A 22508-nucleotide genomic window follows, 5' to 3' on the forward strand; every position below is an offset into this window, starting at 1 on the left:
CATGGCCGTCGAGGCGCGTAATGCGACTCCTCCTCCTCCTCCTAGTCTTTGGCACCGTCCGCTTCTTTCGCGGGCGAGGAAGGGCGGTCTGGATCAAGCACTAGGTCGTCTTCGCTCCCTGATTCTCGGTATGACCTGCGGATGACCTTCGCGTGACCCTGTATTCGGGCTGCAGCGGCTTGGGCTTATCCTCGTCTACTGGCACTGGTTCTTCGTCCACGTCCATGGATGCATTGCTCTCGTGATACTCTGATCCCGACGCAACGGATTCAGACTGCGCGCGGGCTGCCGAGCGTGTACTGGGTGGCATGAACAACGTCTTGAGGGGTATCTTGATCTTCAAGGGCTGGCTGTGGTTGGAGGTGGTACTGTGAGTGGCGAGGCCGTTCGGCGCAGTAGAGTCGAGACACCACCATTGCCGGGAGAGCAGCCGCCGCCGCCGCCCGGACCTGGGAAGGAAGTGAGCTCGCAATCCACGCGCTCCTCGGGATCACACACCGCACCGCAGGCTCGTACAGCCCCGCACGCGAGTTCCTCGTCGACGCGCACGCGCAGCACGCACAGGTGAAGGTGAGCACGTGGGTCGGGGGCGTCGCGCTCCTAGAGCTCACGGTGCTCGCACTTAAGGAGGCGCAGGCGCGCACGAAGGGCGTACCTGGCGTCGATGCGGCGCACGCAGACGTGCGCAAGGAGGAGCTGGCGAGGCGGAGAAGCGGGGCGTCTGGGAGGGCGCGATGAAGGAGGCGGAGGGAGGGCTCGAGGACGCGCTTGCGCGTAAGTTGTTCATGTGGGAGGGCAGAGAGCCGCGGCGCGAGAGAGGGAGTGCGGCACGGCGAGGTAACCGCGGCCGATGGGCGATTGGGAGCGGTGGAGCGTGCGGCGTGCACGGGGACGGGGACGAGCTGGCTACCGCCGTCCGCAACTACGCGAGAGAAGGACATTCAGGCGAGCGTCGGCGGCGAGGTAGTGGTTCAGCTCGGTCCAGGCATCCCGGATGACGCGCAGACGCGCCTCTGCATCGTCGCGGGCGACCTTGGTACGTTCCACGCGTGCCTTGGCGTCGAGGATCGCCTTGACGGCAGCGTCGGGGAATGGCCGGAGCTGGCCACTGGAAGGGGTGGCATGGGTGGCCCACGAGGGTCGCTTCCGAATTGGCTCGTCCTCCGAGTTGCAATCACCTGCAGGTATGAATATAGTGTCCACATCTGCTAGTGCGTTCTCGTTGCTTGCATTCTGTCACGTCCGCTGCTCGCCATCTGGCCGCCGCTGCCCCTTCCATGTTCTCGCCCTTGTCGCTTGCGTTCTGCCGGTGATCATCCTGAGAGGCGACCTGTGCACACACATTCCGCGCGTCGATAACTTGTTTGAGGCGTCGGGTGAACAGGCGCGATCCGCTGCACAGACATGGCTCGTGTCACTAGAACGCGATCGGCTAGAAGGGATGCGAGTGGTCGCGATGGGCCGGCGATGAGCTGGTTCGGCGCGTGGCGTGGTGCCTGCACAATGCAAAGCACGTCTTCGGGCGGGCACGTTCGTGATTGTGCAGCTCTTTGTGGCTGGCGAGAGACACCAGGGGGGCCGTGGGTGAGGAGCTGAGCGAACGCGGCGAATATACCATGCAGAATATGTTGCTGCGCCACGTCCGGTGCACGACGCCGTGTCGAGCTGCCCCACATAGCTCCCCATAAGTCCCCGGTATATGGTCGGATGGTCTTCCACAACGTGAACGAGGCGTGAGGTGGCTACCCTTGCACTCCTGGGCACAGAGATCGTGTAGACCGAGTTACACAGCGTGCTCGCCAAATCATGTTTTGAGACGTACCTTTGACACTAACTCTACTTCGCCCCACGCACGCCGACCTACGCGTTCAATGGAGCGTCCGCCGCCCTTACGAGCGCACCTTGGTCGATGTGCAATGAGGTGGTGTGACACCGTGCGAGTGGCAGCTGTGAGACGATGGCGTCCAGGAGGCCCGTCCGACACGGAAACCCATGTTCAGTGGTGTGTCGGCCTCGTCCAGGATAAGCTACAACGCAGGGTACGTTGTAATCACTGATGCCGAGCGAAGGACGCGCGGAGTATCACGCACCCGGCCATGTTAGTCCGCTTCAACGCCTCACGAACATCGAGCTCGTTCTCCAACACATTCCGGACACGACCTGGACCCCTGGGTATAGTGGTGTGTTGCCTTTGTGGATGTCGCAGCAGACGGGATTGATGCGGATGTATGAGCGCCAGGCGAAGCGCAGGACGAGGCGCGTTGGGGTGGCCGGACTGGCGGTGTAAGAGCCCGCCTGGCACGCTGGTGTGCATTGAGCGGCGCGTGTCGGTGTGACAGGCCGTGAGTGTGCGTGGTCTTGCGCACAGCGAGATTGAGCGTTGCAAATGGGGGGCACAAGACGGGGGAGGATAGCTGCGGCTGGTGGGACTACGGCTGCGGCTGGTGGGGACGGGTACTTACCTCGTTATAGCTCTGTCGGCCCCTCTGTCCCTCCCTGCCTCCTGTGTCCTCCTCGAGGCTCCAGCGTCGCGGGAGCCCGTTACGGCTGCTTGAGGCGCGGTGCTGCAGCACGCGCCGGCCATACGAAGCGGACGCGATTGCGCGTCCCCTGTGCTACGTCACGGGACCGTCTCTTGCTGATGGACCCGCGGGCAGTGTTGTCGAGGGTACGGGTGTGTCGGCGGGCGAGAGGGAGCGGTGGGAGGGCGGTGGGAAGGTCGCGCAGAGCCGGATAGGGGAGGTCGCCGGGCGCTGCGGGTCGTGCGCTCGGTGCGTTTGCACTTACTGTATCTGGTAGTAAGCCCGGGCCTGAGCCGCCGCTGGGCCGGGCTTGGGCTTGTCAGCCCGGCCTACGACATCACTAACCTGGATCGCCCGCCGATGGTTGTGCTTGAGGTCGTAAGGCGCGCTCTGGTGACGACGCGCAGACATGGTGTCATGCGCGTCCGCGCCCGCGCCCAACGGCGTTGGTCCATGTCGCGGTGCTCGGGGTGGCGGTTTGTGACATTACGGGGGTGGGATGCGAGTGCTCGCCGTGGGCGATGTAACGGTCCGGCGGGTGCGCACAACACAGCACAAAGCACGGCTTCGGCCATATCCGCACGTCTTCGCGTAGCTGACGAAAGGCACCAGGGGGGCGGCAGGAGGCGAGCTGGGCACATGAGAGATGTTCGAGCCGCGAACTACCGTACAGCATGTCTTGCCGTGACACGTCCGGTGCATGAAACTACGTCGAGCCTCCCAGCATAGCTCCTCGCATGTCTCCAGTATACACACAGCGTGGTCCGACGGTGTTCCGCGACGTGAGCAAGGCGTGAGACGGCTGCCTCTGGGATGGTGGGCGCCGAGGTCGTGTAGGGCGAGTTAGACAGTGTGCATGGCACATCACGTTATGGGACATACATTGTCGAGTCTATACCGTCCTCCGACAAAGTTGACGAGAGGCGCGAGAAGGATGCCGGTGGCTGTCGGTGCAAGCGAGAGCGGTTGCGGGCGCTGTTGGCTGGGCCGCACAGAACATCGCCGCGTTCAAGCGCGGCGTGGACGATTGCTGCAAGGGGCGGTGAGTCAGCGAATGAGAGTGCGGGCGACCTATGGGGACAATCGTCGCCAGTCGTCGCCTCGAGGATCTTTGACACTCATAGAGCTCTTGTGGCTGCGGCTGCGGGAGTGTGGCGAGCGACCGCGCCTGCGAGCGTGCCGCTCATGGTGGGTCGGACGACCAGACGCGTCGACGTAATGGATTTGGACCGAGTCGTCGCGGTTACGATGGTGAGCGTGGTAGGAAGGAGCGGCCTGGCTAGAGGTGCTGTGATACGGATGAAGGGCCGGGACACTCGCACTGCCAGAAGTGCTGCAGAGGGACGAGGCCGGGGTCGTGACAACCGTTCATGTAGCCATACCAGGGAGAGGTGGAAGGCTGGAGGAACATCCTCGTCAGGTTCGACGCACTCGCTAATATCTTCATCGTCTTCAGGCTGTCCGTCGACGTCGTGCGCACCTGATGCGGGCGCATCCGCGGGGCTGAGACCGGGCTGCATATCGGGGACGGCGGCCCGTCGACGTGGCATGCGACAGCGTGCGCGTCGTACCCGCGTACGGCACAGAGGGCGACGTCGGCGGCGCGTACGCGTACGCCGAGGGCTGGGCATGGGATGACGAAGATGCCGTGTGGATGCTCGCCGTGCGCGCGCCCTCAGTAGCCTTGGCGGCCTCGCTCGCCCAGTGGACCGTATTCAACCGCGTCGGCGTGGGAGGCGGAGGGATGACGGGTGCGGGGGAGTGCAGGTGAATGCTCTTGATCGTTGGATCATGCAGGATTTGATGCAGCTGTGCGCGCCGGCGCACTTGCCGCTCCTCCTCAGACATCTCCTGGCAGTTCACGTACCTCCGGGACGTCAGGTTCCGCCGAATCCGCTGTCCTTGCTGTCCTGGGCCTCGCGCCGCTCGTGGATGGCCGTGTGGAGGTTGTGCATGCCTGGGGACGTTGAGCAGCCCGCCATGTGCACGTCGATGAGGCTCCGCGGGAGCGAGCGCGCCATCGGGTCCTCGTACCTGAGGCGCGACGAGCCGGCGCGGTGCAAGCCGTTCTTAATGGGGATCGCCTTCGCACTGCGGTTGCGCACGCCCTCGTCCTCGCTGTCGGGGATGTCGTCGCTGAGCGCACGGAAGGTCTCCGACGTGAGCGGCGGGATCGGCTGCGTCTGCGCGACGGGCGAGACGTGGAAGATGTTCTCTCTCCCGCCCATGTCGATCTTGAGCGAGTTGGTAGGCTCCGGCCGCTCGTCGGCTCTCTCGTGCACGATGACCATGTCTTCTTGCGGAGGAGAGGTCTGAGGGCTCGGGCGGCTGCTGATGTCGTAGCGGGGAGGCATCGGGAGAGGATTTTGGTGATTACACTCGCACTCCCGGACCGCCTCAGTGAGTCGCTTGCACTCGTTCGAATTAGTGGGAATGTCGTCTCCAGGACAAACAAACCACGTACCCAGTCCAGTTGCGGTCAAGCTTCGTGAGTTACTCCCCAAGCTCTACCTCGGCATTCTTGAATTCCTGGCGGTCATGATCACGTAACCGCTGGAGCTCCGAGGCCAGCGTGGTAACCTTCGAGACTGCAGGAACGCTGCCGGAACGTGGCCTCACGCAGCTAGTAGCATTGGGGAGGGGAGGTGGGAGAAGAGAGGGAAAGGGCAGGCGGTGGCTGCTCGAATTGGTGCGAGGAGGCAGTGACTTCGTCGGGGTAGGATGTGTTGGTGGGGTGGCTGGGAGAACGGATAGCCAGACGAGTAGCCTGTGGCATGCACGAAGACGAGGACGAGCTGGCCATCGCCGTCCGCGGCTATGCGAGAGAAGGACATGCGGGCATCGGCGGCACGGACCTCGATGGTGTTGAATTGGAGATAGTGGCTGAGCTCCGTCCAGGCGTCACGGTCCTGGATGACGCGGAGACGCGCCTCTGCGTCGTCGCGGGCGACCTCTGCGCGTTCGACGCGTGCCTCGGCGTCGAGGATGGCCTTGACGGTGTGTCGCACGGCAGCTTCATCAACTGGATCGGTTTCAAGACGAGGCCAGAGATGGAGGGCACCGTCTACGAGGGCAAGTGGGCCGAAGAGGTTCCAAAGGAAGAGATCCTGGAGCTGTTTGAAGGCTGGGAGAAGGAAGTCCAGGATATGGCGCAGGTACGTGGAATGCCTCAACGGAGAACCGCTGTCTGACGCACGCGCTCAGTGCGTCGACACACCTACCCGCTGGGTAATCAACATGATCTCGGATTTGCCCTTCTCGGTACGCGGACGCGCAGCCTTGCTCGGTGATGCGGTATGTGTTCTGTGACCTACCACTCCCGAGACGGTCGGTGAACAGCGCCTAGGTGCACGCAATGGAGACGCATCTCGGGGCCGGCGCAGGACAAAGCATCGAAGTACGTCCGATGGTGCTACTGTAGCAGCATAGCCTAACGACGCACCTACAGGACGCATACATCCTCGGAAGACTGCTCGCCCATCCCTTGACGACACTCGACCGCGTCCACGAGGTCCTCCGGATTTACCAAAGCGTCCGGCTGCCGTTCGCCAACACGATCTTCAAGTACGCTCGAGAGACGGGTCGGATGTGTGAATTCAACTGGCCGGGCCAGTACGACGGGAGCGACTGCTCCAACGAGCGCGAGCAGCTGGATAAGTTGGGCAAGTCGATCTACCGAAACTGGCAGTGGCAGTGGCGCGAGTCGTTTGACGAGCAGTGGGATGTGGCGGAATGGGCTATCGAGCTGTTCCAGCACACCGACGCGCAGAGAGTGCAGGCGCAATGATGATCGGAGTACTTTGAATTGATCAACACTCGACAGCGTAGAATGTAGAATACTCACCGATGGGTGAGCCGTGATGGATATGCTTGCTGCGTTCCTTGAGGCTTGACACTCCGAGCACTGCACGAATGCGAACGACAGCACAATAACATCAGAACAATCTAACTACTACTTCATACAGCACGACACGCGGGATTAATGTTACATAGCAGCGGCGACAAAGTTCGTGAGTTCATGCAAGCAACTGAACACGGTATACCAAAAACGACTATTTACATTTCTTCCTTCTTGAGCCACTCGTCATCGTTAGAGTTGTTCGCCTCGGCGGCGTCGACGGCCTCGAGCAGGTCGGCATCCGCGTCCGCATCTGCGTCGACCTCCGCGTCGGCGTCAGCGTCCGCATCGGCATCAGCATCACCATCTGCATCCATGTCCTCGGAGCGTGAGCCGCCACCGCTCGCGCGCGAGGCGTCAGAGCCTCTCGGGGATCCTCTGGCGGACGCGGCGGCGCCGTTCGTAACACCGTTCAGGGGCGGCGTGTTGCTCAGTGAGCTGCTGCGGTCGGTCGACCGGTGGTTGCTCTGCAGCACCCGTCCGGCGGGGCTCTGCGCACGGGAACCCTTGGGCCGTGAGACGCGGTCTCGTTCCATCTCGTAAGCGTCGTCGTCGTCGCCAACGGATGCACCGGGCAGCGTGGCGATGTACGGCGGGGTCGGCGGCGATCGTTGGGATCCCAAGTGGCCGGAGGGCGGCGACGTCGGTTGCGTCCTTGCTTCCTCACGATCCCGTTCGTGGTCCCTCTCATGGCGTGAGTACGGCGACGTCATGGACGAGGCGAGACCGAGGTGTCGCGAGGATTGCGAATGCGGGTAGGAGTGGTTGACAGGGAGGGTATCCGAGCAGTGGAGAGAGCAATCAGGGCCGGGGCCGTGCCCATTGAGGGTGCTGTGGTGGTGGGAGGACGGGTGGATTGCCGCGGGTGGCTGGTGATGGTGGGAAAGGCCCATGGCGAGTTGTCCGTCCATGGTGCCGCGCCGCTCGACGCGCTTCATCTTTTTTCGGCAGCTGTGGATCGCGCGCTGTCAGCTACGCTCGCGGTGGGAAGGCACGAGGAGATGGTCTCACCGGTCGCACACTGTCCCCGGGCCTTCGGGCCCTGGACCCCACTTCTCGACGCATTTGCCTTCCTTGTACCGCCCTGGCAGGCCGCACTGGCGGCAGATGCGTTGACCGGATGCGTTCGTAGGCGGGAAGCCGCCACCGCCCATGACCGAGGGTCCTGAGATGACGGAGCCGTTGGGACCTGCAAATAAGCCTGCTCGTCAGCACGGAGGGACGCGGCGGTACGACAGTGATCAGTACATACCCAATGTAAGGACGCTTCCATTGGGCCCGAGGCTTCCAGAGCTCGCTGCGCCGGACAACTTGCTCTTCTTGACGGGCGCTCCAGTGACTGGCGGCGCAAAGATGTGTGTCTGGTAGGTCTGCATCTGGCCAGGGGCGCCGAGGGGGCCGTTTACGCTGGGATGGCCTGGGATCGGCGAGACACCGCCACTGCCAGGAGAGCCGCTGCTGCCGCCTGGACCTGGGAAGGAAGGGGATGGGTAAAGTTGTTCGTGGGTGAGGGCAGAGAGCCGCGACGCACCTCGAGAGCGGGAGTGCGGCACGGCGAGGTATTCGCGGCCCATGGGCGACTGGGAGCGGTGGCGCACGCGCGGCATGGACATTTGCTGCGAGGGGTGGTGAGTGAGCGACTGAGAGTGCGGACGACCTATGGGGACGCCCTGTCGCTCATGGTCGTCGCCGGTCGTGGCCTCGAGGATCATCTCGTCGACGCTCATGGAGCTCTCGCGCTGCGGCTGCGCGAGTGTGGCGAGCGACCGCGGCGGCAAGCGTGCCGCGCATGGTGGGTCGGACGCCCGGACGCGTCGACGTAATGGATTTGGACCGAGTCGTCGCGGTCAGGGTGGTGGGCGCGGTAGGAAGGGGCGGGCTGGCTCGAGGCGCCGTAGTACGGGTGAAGGGCCGGGACACTCGCACTGCCAGAGTGCTGCAGAGGGACGAGGCCGGGGTCGTGACGGCCGTTCACGTAGGCATACCGGGGAGAGGCGGAAGGCTGGATGGGTTGTCAGACGGCGACGGAGAGGGAGACGCGAGGGGTGCTCACCGATACACTGTACTGCCGCGTGCGGTCAGTCTGCTCACGCTCGCTGCGGATGCGCTTTGCCGGGGGAGGGCCACCGGGGCCAGTGAGGCTAGCGTGGTAGGCTTCGAGGCTGCCGGAACGTGGCCTCACGCGGCTGGTGGAGTTGGGGAGGGGAGGCGGAGGGAGAGAGGGAAAGGGCGGGCGGTGGGTGCTGGAGTTGGTGCGAGGCGGGAGCGACCTCATGGGGGGTAGGGTGTGGTGGTGGGATGGGTGGGAGGACGGGTGGCCGGACGAGGGGCCTGCGGCGTGGACGGGGATGAGGACGAGCTGGCCGCCGCCGTCCGCGACGATGCGGGAGAAGGACATGCGGGCGTCGGCAGCACGGACCTCGATGGTGTTGAGGTAGTGGTTGAGCTCCGTCCAGGCGTCCTGGATGACGCGGAGACGCGCCTCTGCGTCGTCGCGGGCGACCTCTGCGCGTTCGACGCGTGCCTCGGCATCGAGGATCGGCGCCTTGACGGCAGTGTTGGGGAAAGGATGGGGCTGGCCACTGGAAGGGGTGGGATGGGCGGCTCACGGCGAGCGTCGCTGGGCTCGTCCAGGCTTGTGGTACCTGTCATGCACCGAGCCTGTACACCGCCGTAATGGGCCAGTGGCCTTGTCAATGGTCATACCCACGGATATTGGCACATAATATGTCGTATCCGCGTCCAGCCCGCCCTTCAATATTCAATGCTGGGGATGCCACTCCTCCGGCGGTGGAGGAGGAGGAGGGGGGACCATTTAGCCACCGGCCGATAGCGCACGCGCGTCTCGACTTCTTGACGGGGTCGTCGATCGGGTGGGAAAGCAAGATCGGGCGCTAAACAGGCTTGCGCGCGTCGCTCAACTTCAATCGCAGCTTGATCACAGCTCGCTCTGCTGTCCGAAGTCATTGCTACAATGCCCCGGGCTAAGAACAATGCTGATTCAAGGAATAACAACAGTAATCATGTAGCTCCTGGCATCTATGAGCCTGTACATACTGAACTTGTCTTTTCAGTGATGGTACTGCAGTATCTCACCTCTGAAGAGGTTCTGCAGCAGCTCAGCAACTTAGAGCCTCACGATACGGATGATGAGTCGCCTGTCCTGCAGAACCTTGTGGACAAGGTCATAGGGTATCGTCCGTCCCTGGAACAGAAGTCTAGTAACCGGACTGAAGTGAGTCCTCTGCTCATCTACATGGTGTAAATTTGATTCAATTGTCCGATAGATCATAGATCATGTCATCAACCATGCAATTCAATTGCTGTCTAAAGAGCAAGAGCAAGGACATGACAGCTACCTGGCTCTATTTAGAGAGCTACAGAGCAAGCGCCAGGTATATATGTCCCAAGGGACTGCATCTCACTGGCAGAAACGGGCTCTGGTGAGACATCATAGGTCTTACAGAGTTCATTGGAGTGTACATGCTAAGTGCTCTCACTTTTTCAGATCACCATGCTTGGGCTTAACAGTAATGGGCCCTCAATCTCTGACTTGATGGCTGGTCATGCCCTCCCTACGGTCATCCGCAGCCGTGGGCCTACACAGATGACCCGCTATCAATGGATGTCAGAACGCAAGCGCAAAGAACATGTGCTTGTCAAGGAGTCTACAGGCTATTATGTTGTACCACCTGATAAATCTGTTATTTTCTTGTCACAAGCCTCAGGTGAGCTACACTTGCATTTTTTTTTGATCTGTTAACAATTGCCAGATGAAGGTCCACCTGAGATTGAGTTGGTAGTCATCCGCAATATAGCCATGGATGCCCCCATCTCTGGGGCCTTATACCAGTGGCTGTTTGACATTGCAGAGACTGCCTGCAGTGAGAGGCGTGATACTCGTGTATGTCTCTATATATTCTTTGTTCTATCAGGTTTTTTCTCACACAGTGGGCTAATATACAGCCAAAGCACCCTGGGAAGATGGTCCAGGTGGGCTTGAATGGTGGCCCCCGTCACGCCCGTGTCCTAGGATGGGCCAAAAGCTACACCAAGGTGCTCAGCCGGGACAGTCGGGAGCAGCATGATACCGACATCATTGGGGCCACAGGCATCGTATGGAGCCTCATCCAGTCAGCTGCGCCACGTGAGATCATGGAACATGTTGAACAATGTCTCCAGAATGAAGGGATGCCAGACATGGCAACACGTGATGTTGCAGAGGGTATATTTCAAGCTAGCTTTGACTGAATGTGTTGCTGACTGGCTGTGTGTCTAGGCCAAGGCTTTACAATCAAGGCTGACGGTATTGATTACAAGTTGTCAACTGCTAGAAGGTCTCCTCCGGAAGCCTACATATCCCGTGGATATGCTGCGTGAGTTTCAACTCAATCAATCAGTTCATAAACACACTCAGTGAATTGTCATTCCAGCTGGTCTCATAGAGACCCTGCATATGCCAAATGGGCATTCTCATTCTGTGTATCGCGCACTGTCAGCAAAGCACAAAAATCGTTGCCTGATGGTGGAGCCAATTTCGTGGACGCAGCCCTCAAGGTTGTTGTCAAGCAAGCCAAAGGAACTCTGATGATATTCAAGCCAGATTCCCTCCATGGGACAACCCCTTCATGTGGCGCCATGAACCATGCTATCACATTTGCATTCTCAAAGCGCATAGCTGATATGAAACGGGAGCTGGATGCCCAAGGTCACTCAGTCATATCGTTTGCAGGAGCGGGAGAGGGGGACTTAATGGAGTAGCTTATGTAGTACATGCTGCTGGCTCAATACCAATACAAGGCTATGCATATGTTAGGTTCACTCCACGTCTAGGCCGGCAAGCACAGTCCTCGAGATGATTGCACACTGCGCAGAGCATGGTCACATCTCTGGACATGCACGCATCAGTCTGGTGCCCCGGTATTCATGATGCAGACAGCACACTCCACGGGCAAGCAGACGTTCTTGCGAGTCCGCACCCAAGTCTCAGGCCGAGCGTCAGCTAGTGCGAACACCTGATTGAGTCGGGTGTTCCTGCTGTTCGACGATGAGGTGAGTTCTACTGCAGCAGTGATCGAGATTGACTTACCGATCGATACTTGACAGGACACATTCAGCCTCACGAAGCTCTCAGCCCAGTCATTGACTGCATAGAGGTCAGGCACCGACACCGCAGGTGGGTGTTTGCAATCGACCTGCCGAGCCTGAGGCTGCACTTGGTGGCTTCAGCCCGCCAGTAGGATTGGCCCTACACACCACCCGCGGCTTGGCTCAGCCGCCGTCGCCGCTGTCCACCGGATCAACCGACATACCACTTCTCGGTCGAGCAGGCACGCGGTGTACGCAGGCCAGGTCCGTGAGTGATCGCAGAAGGCTCGCCGGCACCGTGTCTACGGATACTTGCGCCTACTGCCCGAGTACTGCCCCACCGTCTGTTTGTGGCTCTCGGGTGCCAGCTGGTGTGTGGACGCCAGGGGTGAGTTCTACGTCAGCAGCAGTCGAAATACACTTACCGAGCAAGATTGGACAGGACACGTCGACTTGGATCGTCGACGTGAGTGTCGCGAAGCTCTCGGCGCGGTCATGTACTACGCACACTGCACAGAGGGCGGAAAGCCGGGTCGTTGGTCGCAATGCACTCGCCGAGGCTGCATGTGGCCCTCCCACTGGCATGTCTCATTCCACGACCGCGAAAGATCACAGCCGGTCCTACAAACTACTCAGGGCTCGACCCGTCGCCACAGTCCACCGGACGTATCGACAATCGCCACGGGGCGCCGGTGGTGGCAAAAGGTTCGCCAGCGCGGCGTCGAGCAAGCTTCGAGGCTGTGCGACGAGAGTGCGGGCAGCCGCGCAGATGAGGAAAGCGGTGCCAGCGCGTGCTCCCATATCCGTCAACTCGATACATACCTGCCCGTATTGCTGGGTCGTTCCACTCGTCAAGTGCACGGATTGGCTGTGAGTTGCGCTGGTGTCCGACGCGGGCGCATGCTTCAAGTTGCCCGCACACACGAGGGAGAGTGTGGGGAGCTGCGCAGACGAAGTTTCGTCAGCGCGCCACGTCAGGCGGTTTAGTTGAAGTGCCCAGCGAGAGCACGCTGATGGCGCGAAAGGGACGCATTTGTGCGTAGTCGTGTCGAGGACTGCGGCTGCGGGAGGGCGGAGCGTAGTTAGCGTAGCAGTGTCGTAGTGGTACGCAGCAGGCTTGCGTGCGCGAAGTATGCGCGTGAATGTTGGCGCCCGTGTGGTGTGCAGCCCATCCTACACACGACGAGACCTGAAGTGTCCTCTACATACTACAACACTCCCTGTCTCACGAAATCCGCCCGGTCTTGTGGTCCCCCACACCGGCCCGCCCTCGCCAACTGCCGGCCGACCCGTTCGCAGCGCGCCCTGCGGGTAGAGCTCCCCGTGTGTGACGTGCAGGTGAAGCCGTCGCCAGGCCGTGCAGGATCCCAACGCAGACGACATCGCACTGCCTGCGGAACGTCCGCCAATCTGCGAGCCGTAACGTAAGCCAGGTGACGTCAGCAGGCTGTCAGGACTTGAAGGTACTAGTGTACGTTGTAGAGGTCGGCGTTCGAGCTGGTGATCTGGGGCGCGTATGCATCCAAGAGGAGCATACGCCAGAAGAGGTCAAATTCCATCTTCCCGGCTTTGTCGAGCTCTTGCCACAATAAGCCAGAGTTCTGACACATTAGACGTGTGATCAGCGACCACAGACTGCCAGCGAATAAAGAGAAGAGTGCACACGCACCTGGAAGACACCCGTATCGACTTCGCCGAGTGCGATCATAACCGCCCTTTCGACACGCTCAGCTCCAGACACACGCTCAGGTGTAAGCACGGCTGCGCATCACTCTCAGTGCCCTTGTGATGGCTGCGGTACCGAGTCAGGCCTCGTAGCCATGCGATCAAAGACAGGATGAGAGCACTCACATTTCATGGAACCTTTCGCAGACGATGCGTGCCGTTTGTTGGACGCGTACTATGAGGAGACCGACGAAAGCGATGTCCGTGGTTTGCCCTTTCCGGAGCTGCCCGGACGCAGGCTCGATGCAGGGGCGGATGCGGGGCGAATAGCATGCCCATGCCTGCCGCACGCAGCCCGAAGCTCTCCGCCGTGCTTGTGTTCGCATGCGTATATGCGTTCCCCGCAACGGTCTCGGGTCTAGGTCGCGCGCCCATAGGGGTGCTACCGATAGTATACCCGCGTCGTCGTGGTGGCGGCTGAAGCGGCGGAGGCGTCGTTGCGGGGGCGGGTGTAGCGCGGAGCATTGCCATCGAGAGCGGGGATCGTCCGCGTAGCAGCGCGCTCACGTCCGAACCACCGCTGTACAGCATAGACTCGATCAGATCCAGATCCTTATCTTGCAGGATCGTGCGGTCCAGATGTGCATGCGGCTGTGCGAGTTGTGCATCCACCTGGCGCGGGGTCGGGGGCACTGGCCCGGACACCCCGCCCGCACCCATCGAGTTCACAGGCGATATCGGGCGCTCGCTGGCTGTGGCGGGTAGCGAGGAGGTCCGGAAGCGAGGGGGACTTGGCAGCTCATCGAAGATGGAGAGAACGGGCGGCCGGGGGACAGCGGGGGGTGTAGGGCGGGACATGGAGGAAAACAAGGATGGCAGCGAGGAACGCGGCGCCAGAAGGCAAAGGTGACGATGATCATGGCGTGTCGCCGGCGGTCAGAGCATCTGGGATGAAGACAAGGAGACCAGCACGGTCGACGGCGGGGTGGGCGGTGGGAAAACGGGGTCGAGAGCGTCGCAGCCAGCGACGACGACAAGTAACCGTGCAGGCCAGGCTTCCCACGTGCTCGCCGTGCTCCGATCTATGCTAGGGCAAGCATGTGGGCGCGTGGATAGGAGAGCCGCGAGTGGGCGTGCATGCGTGTCTCTGCACGCTGGTTCGCCCCTGTCTCGGCCGTCTTCGCGCTGGACACAGGTAGATTAGTGATCATTGGGTCATATTCGCAGGCCGCAGCGTGTCGAATGAGGGTGGACGTGCGCAGTGCACACGAGAGGGAGGGAAGGGCTTATAGGCTGTGATACTACTCACCATGGCTGCTCCTCTCCTCCCTGCTCTTCTACTCGATCTGCAGCTCTGCTGATGCTACACGCGCTGGGCTGCCCTCCTATGGATTCTTCGCCATCGGTAGACCAAGTCGCGCGCGTCTTCAGCGATTCGCATGCACGCGTCGCATTCGTGTGGCGTGCCAGTCAAGCGAGCTGGTGTGAAGGTAGGTTCGTCGCAGCCCGCAGGCCTGGGCTTGGTGCGACGCCCCGCCGTTGAGGCGCGTGAGAGAAGGATGTGGACGAAGGTGGACGATCGCTGCGAGAGAGAGTCAAGCGCGCAGAGCTGGTGCAGAGACGCGCGCTCAGGCGATGGTGGGTTTCCCACGAAGACGTGCCTGGCGAAGTCAGGCTCCAGAGCTAGCGGCGGATGAGGGCGGCTGGGACCCTCAAGGCGAGATCGTCGAGGAAAGGTGAAGGGATGGCCTGTATGTAACAACTACGTCCTCGCCGACCTCTTCGACCTCTTCGCGTTTCGCGCACCGGCACCCTGCCGTCTTCTCGCAGTCCAAGTCTACTTCCGATGGCCGGACCTCCGCTGTGATACATCGACGACACTGGTTCCCTAGGGCAAACCGAGCCCGCTGTCTTGTCTAAGCTGTGTGCCATCTCCCGGTTCTCTGCTCCCCGTCACGGTTGAGTATCGATGTCATTGAGATATTGCAAAAGACAGGTGACGCCGTGTGCCAGGATGGTGCCCGGAGCCTCGGAAAGTTTAGTCTCCATAGTGATCGATGGTATATCTCCCCGTGGTGTAGTGACGCTGACACTCATGGTCGGAGCGGGGGGTACAAGACTCGGAGCCGGTGATGGAGGCAAAGGAACGACACGCGGAGATATCTATCACGAATTTAGTGTGCGCAAAACTTCATGTAATGGTACTCACCAGTCTAATGGTCGGCGAAGGCATCACTTGAGAGTAGGAAAGGCTCAGTAGATACCTCGTCCTCTGCAATTGATAAAGGGACCGACAAGGGGTCGCGGCTCGAAAACAGATGCGCTCATAGAAATGGAGGACACCGTTGAGATAGCCGATGGCGTGAGTAGGGGGTAGACACGCAGAGAGCGGGGCGAGCGCGGGGGGAAGAGCCGCAAAACGTTCGCGCAGGGGCGGGTGCGAGCGCGCAGGAGACCGCTGGAGTGGGCGCGCTGGAGACGGCGGATGCGAGCGTGCGCGTTCGACGTGGACGGGAGCAATGGGAGATGGCGAGCGCGCGTAGCACGAGGGCAGAGGAGAGGCTGGAGGGTGGGGGTTCAAGGTACTCACCGATGCCATCTCCTCCCTGCCAACCTCTCTACCCGTCCCTTCGCGATGGATGTCCCGCGCGCTCGTTGGGGCTGGTCGACTGATCGACGCGCCTTGCGAGACAGTCTCGCAGTCGCAAGTCGCGCTGTTCGAGTGCGCGGTGCGCGGGCCGTCGGCCGCGTTTGCTCTTGCACGCATCGAGGCGACCTGTACGTCGGACTTGCGGGTGCGCTGGACCTCGGCCGTCCAAGGTGAGTGACCTCCTGTCGAGGCCTTACCGTACGCGCCGACGCGTCGGGCTCATCATCGCTCAGAGGGCGCGGCGGCTCGACCTCGGGCCTTGAACTGAGAACGGCAGAGCGGCTACCGGTACCGAGCGTGCGGTTTCGCACAGCTCGGTACGCCACTTGCGGGCCGTTCGCTCGAGCGGATCCGTAGGCGGTACCGTGGAAGGCGGGGCGCGAGGGAGACGGGGTTCGAGGAGGGTCGGCGACGCGGAACGTACGCGCGTGCGCGCGAAAGACGGCGGTAGGTGCGTGCGTTCGACGGGCGCGCGAGGGTGGAGTGAGGGCGGCGGGCACAGCCGCAAAACGCACGCGCGTGGGCAGGTGCGAGCGCGCGCGTTCGAAGGGAGGCGACGCGTCGCATTCGCGGGGCGCAGACGCGTCGGTCCGGAGCACGCCGGTTGGCAGTGGGGGCGGAGCAAGCGCGGCGAGCACCGCCGTGCGGGAGAGCGTTACCGTTGGGAGCGGTACTGCAGTCGAGATAGGGGTAGGCGAAGGAACACTCGGAGGAAGGGAGACCGTCGACGGTGTCGGTGTGATGGACTCGGAACTTGGCGACGATGGTACCGGCGTCGCAGACTCGGCGGTGCTCAACTCTGTGATGGGAGTCACTGGCAGGAGACTCACATCTTCCTCCTCTGTGAACGGCGACTCGTCCACTAGGTCGGAGGAAGGATGTCTCAAACGACGTCAGGTATAGCGGGGCTGGATGGAGTCGGTGGCTGCTCAATTGTGGAACGAACATCCGTGAGCGTTGGACCATGCTGTGAGCGCGACATTCTTGGTGCTTTGTCTGTCTGCGAAGACGCGACCTGCAAGAGCGCGACACGTCCAAGTGGTGAGCCAGGCCAGACGCGACGGCTCCCTGTTGTTGCTGTTGCCAGTCTGCACTAGCTACACAAACGCACTGCGCGCACGGCGTTAACGCACTGCCGTGGAACAAGCACGTTCTGCAGGTTTGTGCAGACCGATAACGTCAACATGATGGAGTCGCCAGCGCGAGCGAGCAGCGAGATGAGACATCCAGACAGGTGTAGGAGGGTGAGTAGAGGAGGGCAGAGGCAGCTCGGGTGTGGTGGTGGCGCGATACGAACTTGTGCTCAGTCCATATTTGGCCAATACAGCCTCAACATTCGTATTATTTCGTGAACTGATGTTATAGAAAATCCTCCTGGCATGCCGAACGAAGGCGAGGAACACACTCGGCCGAGAGCAAACATGGTATATTAAAAGTGAGTGTCTGTGAAATGAAGCGATATCGTAGGGAGAACAGATTAGGAAGGGGCGATAGTGGGTACGAGGCCATGTGAGCATAAGATGGCATGAGTCGTTATGTCAGGAAAAAGCGATACATGTGAACCTGGCGAGCCATATAGTATGGAATCAATAGATTCCTCCATGGGGGGTGGCGATCGCAGTCAGTATGTCCTCGAGCAACCAGCTATCTATGGCGTCGATGAGCGAAGCTGGTCCATCAGGGGCACCAGAGCCATACGTCTGTCGTACGAGTTGGGCCAGATACCCTGTCGGGATCGTTCCTGAGTTGAAGCAGGTCTGCCAGCTGACGATACCCTGCTCCAGACAATACCTCCGAGTGTTCGTAGGACAGATGTAGTCGCTGTCGTTGTCACCGACAAAGGTGATCTAAAAGTGACGACACATACAGGTCGTAAGCGAGAATATTCACAACTTTGGATGATGTCATGCACGAACCTGGATGGGTTCACTGCTGACGATCGAATCAGAGCCTGTCGCAGCAATCGCAAGCATACGAGGTCGGAAGCTCGGAGAGTCAATCTCGCCCAGCTCAACCAGTTCAGACTCAAACAGGCCTGCAGCTCGCTTTCTCTCGAACGATGCACGACAAGGGATCCCAGTTCGCTTCAGGAAGCCCCTGAGAACATCGGCGAGCTTCATGGGACCTGAGTCGGCAGTTGGGATCAAACGAACTGGCAGCGAAACCGAGTGCTTGACGAGGATATCGAGGCTGTCTTGCAGCATGGCATACCCAGTGATTCGTGTCGAGTAGCTTTCAATGACGAGAGCAGTCGGTCCACCAGCGAATGCCTGTGCAGCCTGGAAGCAAACATCTCGCCTCAGAAGGCTACAAAGGATCGTAATATGGCTTGACAAACCTTGGACAGGGTAAGACCATTTGCACAGGGCAGGTTGAAGCCCGAAAGAAAGGCTCGTGTGTCTGCATGCGATACGACAGCATCACTTCCTAGCAAGGCTCGATACAGCAGAATCGGGGCAAGGGCAGCATGACTTTCGGCATCCCGATTTGCATAGTGGGCGACCTGCAGCACACTTCGTCAGAATCGCCACCAGAAATACCAGTTCTGCAAACAACGACTCACATCAATTCCAGCATAGACCTCAAGATGGTGTGCGAGTGGTGTGAGGTCGTCAGTTGGGCCCATGTTGTCTAGCTCAACGATTTTCGCAGCAAGACGAGGGTGGAAAGCTTCCATGACCTCCCTCGTGATCGCTGCAAACTCGCAGCCATTCAGGAGGTAGATGAGCCAAGCTCCATCGATACCTGGGACAGCCAGCCCATTGACAAGAGATATCCCTGTGATCGCTCCAAGAATTGCGAGTCGTTGTCTGCGAGATTGATCAAAGCTTCGCAAGGGAGGACAGGCGAGAACTTGTGATCTCTCGCCAAGTCGTGCTGTGAAAAACGACGACAGATATTGTTTGAAGCCGGCGAGTAGGATCGTGATAGTCTGTCGTTCCAAGCCATCTCCTGAGGATACTGTAATCGAGTGCCCATCTGAAAGAGCCTGTACCCTGTTCGAAGAGTGATGATCAGTCAGAGGTTCAATCGCTCGATGGACGACTTACACTCGGAATGAACGATCTTTAGAGAGGATTTCTGAGAAATCATGGCCAGCTGCAGCCTGACCGAGCATGTCCTCGAAGACAACTGCACAGTGCGATGTATCAGTGCCCTGGACTTGCAGGTCAGGAGGGGCTTCGTCGCCAGAACAAGCAGCCCCGAAGACAGCATTCCTGAACTCTGCGAGCGACTGGCATGGCCGGGCAGGGCTGTATGGCCCCAGGGATGGCTCAAATGGAACCGACCAGGGCAGACGAGGAGGTACCAGCGAAAGGAAAAAGCTAGGCTGTGTGCCTTCTCGCCGAAGCCGATGGCTGTGGTACAACGATGGCTTCAAGGGAGGTAGCATTTCGAGGTGAGAATCGAGAACATGGGACACAGAGGATCAGCTTACCAGGCGATCTGGTGTTTCTTCGCTTGCAACCCGAGGGAGACGATTCTGTTCTGCTCGCGAAGGTCGGAACTGTGATAATGCTGGAGGAGAGTCGTCGATCATAAACATGCCCAGCCTTGGGCTCGTGGGAGGAGTTGGGCCTAGGACTTCTTCAACCTCCTCGTCAGCAGCACTCGAATCTACGATACACGACTCGCAATGAACCCCGTGAACCTCGGGCACGAGCCCTGGGTTCATGTTATCACGAGGTAGAACATTGTAGAAGTGCTCCGAGACACAGGTGTGTGGGCGAGGAAAACTGCCTGGTGGTGCATCTGGCAGACACAGCGAGACTGGGCAACGAGCAATGACTAATACAAGGACATGGCATCAATGTGAGTGTGCTGTACGACAGATCAAGATACTTACCGAAGTACACAGCAAGGGAATTGCCCTTAATACACAGCCGAGGTTTGCAGAATTGATGAACATAAGAGCGATTAGCCATGTTGGCGACAGTCATCTCTGGTGAGATCGGGTGTCGGCGAAGGTACGAATGTCCATCCCGAGCACTCGGGGTGCCCTTGTTATGAAGACCGAGAAGCTGCACCTCCAGGTGCTCATGGCGATGCTGCAACTGGCCTGGCTCCTGCACAAACTCGTACCGAAACTGCGAGTTCCTGAGGTCGGTGATGATCTGTTCGATGAGACTGACAACAGATGTCTCGAAGGTGCACTCGTATCTTCGTGCAAGGCCGATAGAGTTGAGCATATCGAACATCGACGAGTAATGGAACTGGAACAGAGGGAGCAAAGTTGAGGCATCCTCGTCGATCTATCAGACTTGCAAGTCAGACATTGTCATACAAGGACAAGAACAACACTTACGTTCGGTGGATAAATATGAGCGAGGATGCTCAAGCACCCATCGTTCGTCAGGCACTGCTGGGCGACCTCTTGCTGTGTCCCAGGTGGTGCAGCAGAGGCCTGGCTCTGTCGCGATCGGGAGCTTGAAGCCACTGATCGTGTCTGTCGCTGCCCACGACTCGAGCTAGCTGGACCTAAGGTGCGAGCTGCAGATGCGCGCCTCGCGACGTTCACTCGCTGTGACGTGCCTGGTGCCTGGGTTGCATTGAAACCAAGGAACGGTTGAGTAAGCGAGGGAGCAGCAGTAGATCCTGCCACAAGAGCAGCGGGGAAGCCGAGGGATGGCTGCCCCAATGAGACTGGATGCGACGACGAAGAGGCTGTCGGGATACTAAGGGCTGACGATGATGCAACAGGAACAGTGCTACGACGGCTTTGATATCGAGTGACTGGAGGTGCAACGACAGCTAGCTGGCTGCCAGCAGGAGGGTGATCGCTGGCAGCAGGTTGCTCTGAAGAGATAGTCGCCTGGCTGAGATAGCTAAGAATATGATCAATCTGGGCTGGAGAGCACTGCGAGAGGTCGACCTGAGCAGCATTAGGTAACTGCGAAGGAGCTTGGGGAGAGCCATTGGGGACTCCACGAATGTTGCGATTATTCATGATGCTGAGTACAGTCATGAGTGTCACAACGAGGTGCCTGAAGGACAACGCTTACTCACCGAGTAGTATATGTTATTGTTGGCGATAAATGAAGCGACTGAAGGCTGCCAAAGCCACAAGATAATTGTCAGGGCCATCCCACATTCGGTCAGAGAACATTGGACTCACATTTACGATGACTGAAGAAGAACAGCCAACAAAGATTGACTGTATGATGTGGAGCGACTAAAGTAAAGCAAATCAATGACAATGAACCACCAGCAGAACAACGAAGACTGGCCAATTAATGGAGAGGAGCTGACAAAGATTAGAGGCTAACCAATGAAGAACGACTCGACGATGGCGAGAGCCCGACGAGTGGCGAAACGACGAAGGATGACTGACAGGGAGGAAGCAGTGATCAATACCGAATCCATAAGCGACTGGGAGCTGGAGACTCACCGAACAACACAGGCTGACCGATGAAGAACGACTCGACGATGGCGAGAGCCCGACGAGTGACGAAACGACGAAGGATGACTGACAGGGAGGAAGCAGCGATCAATACAGAATCCATAAGCGACTGGGAACTGGAGACTCACCGAACGACACAGGCTAACCGATGAAGAACGACTCCACAATGGCGAGAGCCTGCCGACTGACGAAACGACGAAGAACGACTGAACGAGAGTAAATAGGTGAGAATGAAACATAGGGCCCATGAGCGACTGCACACTTACCAGAAAACAAAGGCTGACCGAACGACGACCAGTGACCGACAATGAGCGATTTGACGGTGAAGAACGACCAACGATGAGCAGCAGGAGGTGGTGGGAAATGAGCAACCACACGACAACGACTCCTGACTAGACAACGACGAGAGAGACTGTAACAGGTACTGTCGATGTGCTGCAGATGCGAGGACGAACAGTCGGCCGAGTGTCGTGCGACAAGGGGAAGTGCTGTAAGTACTGGGCAAAGGTGGCTCGTACAGGTGGTGATCGTAAACTGACCTCGTGTATCTTCGCTAAGTTCGCAGCAGCTTCGCTAAGTTAACGAGTGCCAAGCCTGACCAGAGGTCGGCAAGTTCTGAGCGAAAACAGTAAGTATTTGGGGCCTCGTGTATGCTGCGACACACCTAAGGTGTTTCAACCCAAGTTACTCGTCGGCACATGAACGAGAACCTGCAATCGAGCTCAGTAAGTTGCCTCGGATCTTCTAAGAAGCTTACCAAGGCGATCTGCGAGTGCAAGCGACCTCAGCACATTCTTGAACCGAAGTCCAAGTACATTGGAGAATCGTAAGTGTCGGCAGTACGATACACCACTGTGCCTAAGTACAGCATCTGCGACAAGCGATCAATGTAAGCCGAGATCGTACGAAATGAAATGCTCAATACAGCCTCATTGTAAGTCTTAGTGAGTGACTAAGTAGTAAGTGTTACCCGGCGACTAAGTTTTCACTGTAAGTATTTTTCCGCGATAACGACCGTCATACCTCTGCCACCCCACAACCCCCTGTGCTTTCATCGATGGACGACCTATACCTTCTCTATCTAACTATCACAACGTGCCTGCCACCCCCGAGTCATTAAAGGTGCTCCTCACGAATCCGAGCTTCTACCCAAGCTTACCTTGTGGATTTGACATGCAGTACTGGGAATGAGAAGGCATGGAATACTACACCAAATGGACGCGTACAAACAGCCTCGCCAGTGTGATCAACTTGAATTATGGCTGCGAATCCCGAGTCACGGAC

General features: G+C 59.2%; 9 protein-coding genes across 9 annotated transcripts; 3 read left to right on the forward strand and 6 right to left on the reverse strand.

Annotated features, from left to right (window-relative positions):
- Positions 1–3: 3 nt before the first annotated feature.
- On the reverse strand, positions 4–1088 carry C8Q71DRAFT_108758 (uncharacterized protein). Its single transcript, XM_047916308.1, has 2 exons — positions 499–1088; positions 4–449 (listed from the first exon to the last, which is right to left on the reverse strand). The coding sequence occupies exons 1-2, from the start codon at positions 939–941 to the stop codon at positions 101–103; spliced, it is 792 nt and encodes a 263-aa protein (XP_047777640.1). The 5' UTR covers positions 942–1088; the 3' UTR covers positions 4–100.
- A 2713-nt stretch (positions 1089–3801) lies between these two features.
- On the reverse strand, positions 3802–4370 carry C8Q71DRAFT_858862 (uncharacterized protein; the record flags this gene model as incomplete). The annotated part of the gene is made up of 2 exons (XM_047927568.1): positions 3802–4025; positions 4094–4370. 2 exons carry the CDS (start codon positions 4368–4370, stop codon positions 3802–3804), a joined length of 501 nt encoding a protein of 166 aa, XP_047777641.1.
- Positions 4188–5081, reverse strand: C8Q71DRAFT_108954 (uncharacterized protein). The gene is made up of 2 exons (XM_047916309.1): positions 4987–5081; positions 4188–4936 (listed from the first exon to the last, which is right to left on the reverse strand). Exon 2 carries the CDS (start codon positions 4874–4876, stop codon positions 4400–4402), a length of 477 nt encoding a protein of 158 aa, XP_047777642.1. The 5' UTR covers positions 4877–4936; positions 4987–5081; the 3' UTR covers positions 4188–4399.
- An 877-nt stretch (positions 5082–5958) lies between these two features.
- Positions 5959–6309, forward strand: C8Q71DRAFT_710270 (uncharacterized protein; the record flags this gene model as incomplete). Its single annotated transcript, XM_047920729.1, has 1 exon — positions 5959–6309. A coding segment is annotated over one exon (351 nt), but the record flags the coding sequence as incomplete, so codon positions are not given.
- Positions 6310–6434: 125 nt separating this feature from the next.
- C8Q71DRAFT_764688 (uncharacterized protein) lies at positions 6435–8098 on the reverse strand. The gene is made up of 3 exons (XM_047924076.1): positions 7673–8098; positions 7432–7609; positions 6435–7371 (listed from the first exon to the last, which is right to left on the reverse strand). Exons 1-3 carry the CDS (start codon positions 8031–8033, stop codon positions 6579–6581), a joined length of 1332 nt encoding a protein of 443 aa, XP_047777644.1. The 5' UTR covers positions 8034–8098; the 3' UTR covers positions 6435–6578.
- C8Q71DRAFT_764692 (uncharacterized protein) lies at positions 7954–9313 on the forward strand. The gene is made up of 3 exons (XM_047924077.1): positions 7954–8430; positions 8503–8656; positions 8705–9313. The coding sequence occupies exons 1-3, from the start codon at positions 8210–8212 to the stop codon at positions 9095–9097; spliced, it is 768 nt and encodes a 255-aa protein (XP_047777645.1). The 5' UTR covers positions 7954–8209; the 3' UTR covers positions 9098–9313.
- On the forward strand, positions 9271–10800 carry C8Q71DRAFT_870583 (uncharacterized protein; the record flags this gene model as incomplete). Its single annotated transcript, XM_047928328.1, has 7 exons — positions 9271–9437; positions 9495–9655; positions 9708–9863; positions 9929–10148; positions 10194–10324; positions 10372–10567; positions 10700–10800. Exons 1-7 carry the CDS (start codon positions 9395–9397, stop codon positions 10798–10800), a joined length of 1008 nt encoding a protein of 335 aa, XP_047777646.1. The 5' UTR covers positions 9271–9394.
- A 2174-nt stretch (positions 10801–12974) lies between these two features.
- Positions 12975–14031, reverse strand: C8Q71DRAFT_724568 (uncharacterized protein; the record flags this gene model as incomplete). The annotated part of the gene is made up of 4 exons (XM_047921641.1): positions 12975–13109; positions 13178–13239; positions 13360–13408; positions 13468–14031. The coding sequence occupies 4 exons, from the start codon at positions 14029–14031 to the stop codon at positions 12975–12977; spliced, it is 810 nt and encodes a 269-aa protein (XP_047777647.1).
- A 1095-nt stretch (positions 14032–15126) lies between these two features.
- On the reverse strand, positions 15127–20771 carry C8Q71DRAFT_858866 (uncharacterized protein; the record flags this gene model as incomplete). Its single annotated transcript, XM_047927569.1, has 12 exons — positions 15127–15336; positions 15383–15408; positions 15469–15979; positions 16021–16685; positions 17511–17670; positions 17740–18102; positions 18162–18326; positions 18387–18819; positions 18874–19199; positions 19263–19612; positions 19671–20076; positions 20130–20771. The coding sequence occupies 12 exons, from the start codon at positions 20769–20771 to the stop codon at positions 15127–15129; spliced, it is 4257 nt and encodes a 1418-aa protein (XP_047777648.1).
- Between the last annotated feature and the right edge of the window lie 1737 nt (positions 20772–22508).

This window comes from Rhodofomes roseus (assembly GCF_022264815.1).
Source record: "Rhodofomes roseus strain CIRM-BRFM 1785 chromosome Unknown C8Q71scaffold_13, whole genome shotgun sequence".
NCBI lineage: Eukaryota > Fungi > Basidiomycota > Agaricomycetes > Polyporales > Fomitopsidaceae > Rhodofomes > Rhodofomes roseus.

What these genes read in the sequence shown, in the direction of transcription:
- C8Q71DRAFT_108758 (XM_047916308.1), bottom strand. Translation starts at nt 941, where the DNA reads ATGTCCTTCTCTCGCGTAGTTGCGGACGGCGGTAGCCAGCTCGTCCCC. An exon ending in CTGTACGAGCCTGCGGTGCG is followed by an intron (nt 450 to 498) that starts GTGTGTGATCCC and finishes CTTCCTTCCCAG; the next exon opens with GTCCGGGCGGCGGCGGCGGC.
- C8Q71DRAFT_108954 (XM_047916309.1), bottom strand. Translation starts at nt 4,876, where the DNA reads ATGCCTCCCCGCTACGACATCAGCAGCCGCCCGAGCCCTCAGACCTCT.
- C8Q71DRAFT_764692 (XM_047924077.1), top strand. Translation starts at nt 8,210, where the DNA reads ATGGTGGGTCGGACGCCCGGACGCGTCGACGTAATGGATTTGGACCGA. An exon ending in AGAGGCGGAAGGCTGGATGG is followed by an intron (nt 8,431 to 8,502) that starts GTTGTCAGACGG and finishes GCGTGCGGTCAG; the next exon opens with TCTGCTCACGCTCGCTGCGG. An exon ending in AGAGAGGGAAAGGGCGGGCG is followed by an intron (nt 8,657 to 8,704) that starts GTGGGTGCTGGA and finishes CATGGGGGGTAG; the next exon opens with GGTGTGGTGGTGGGATGGGT.
- C8Q71DRAFT_764688 (XM_047924076.1), bottom strand. Translation starts at nt 8,033, where the DNA reads ATGTCCATGCCGCGCGTGCGCCACCGCTCCCAGTCGCCCATGGGCCGC. An exon ending in TGGAAGCGTCCTTACATTGG is followed by an intron (nt 7,610 to 7,672) that starts GTATGTACTGAT and finishes GCTTATTTGCAG; the next exon opens with GTCCCAACGGCTCCGTCATC. An exon ending in CCGGGGACAGTGTGCGACCG is followed by an intron (nt 7,372 to 7,431) that starts GTGAGACCATCT and finishes CGCGATCCACAG; the next exon opens with CTGCCGAAAAAAGATGAAGC.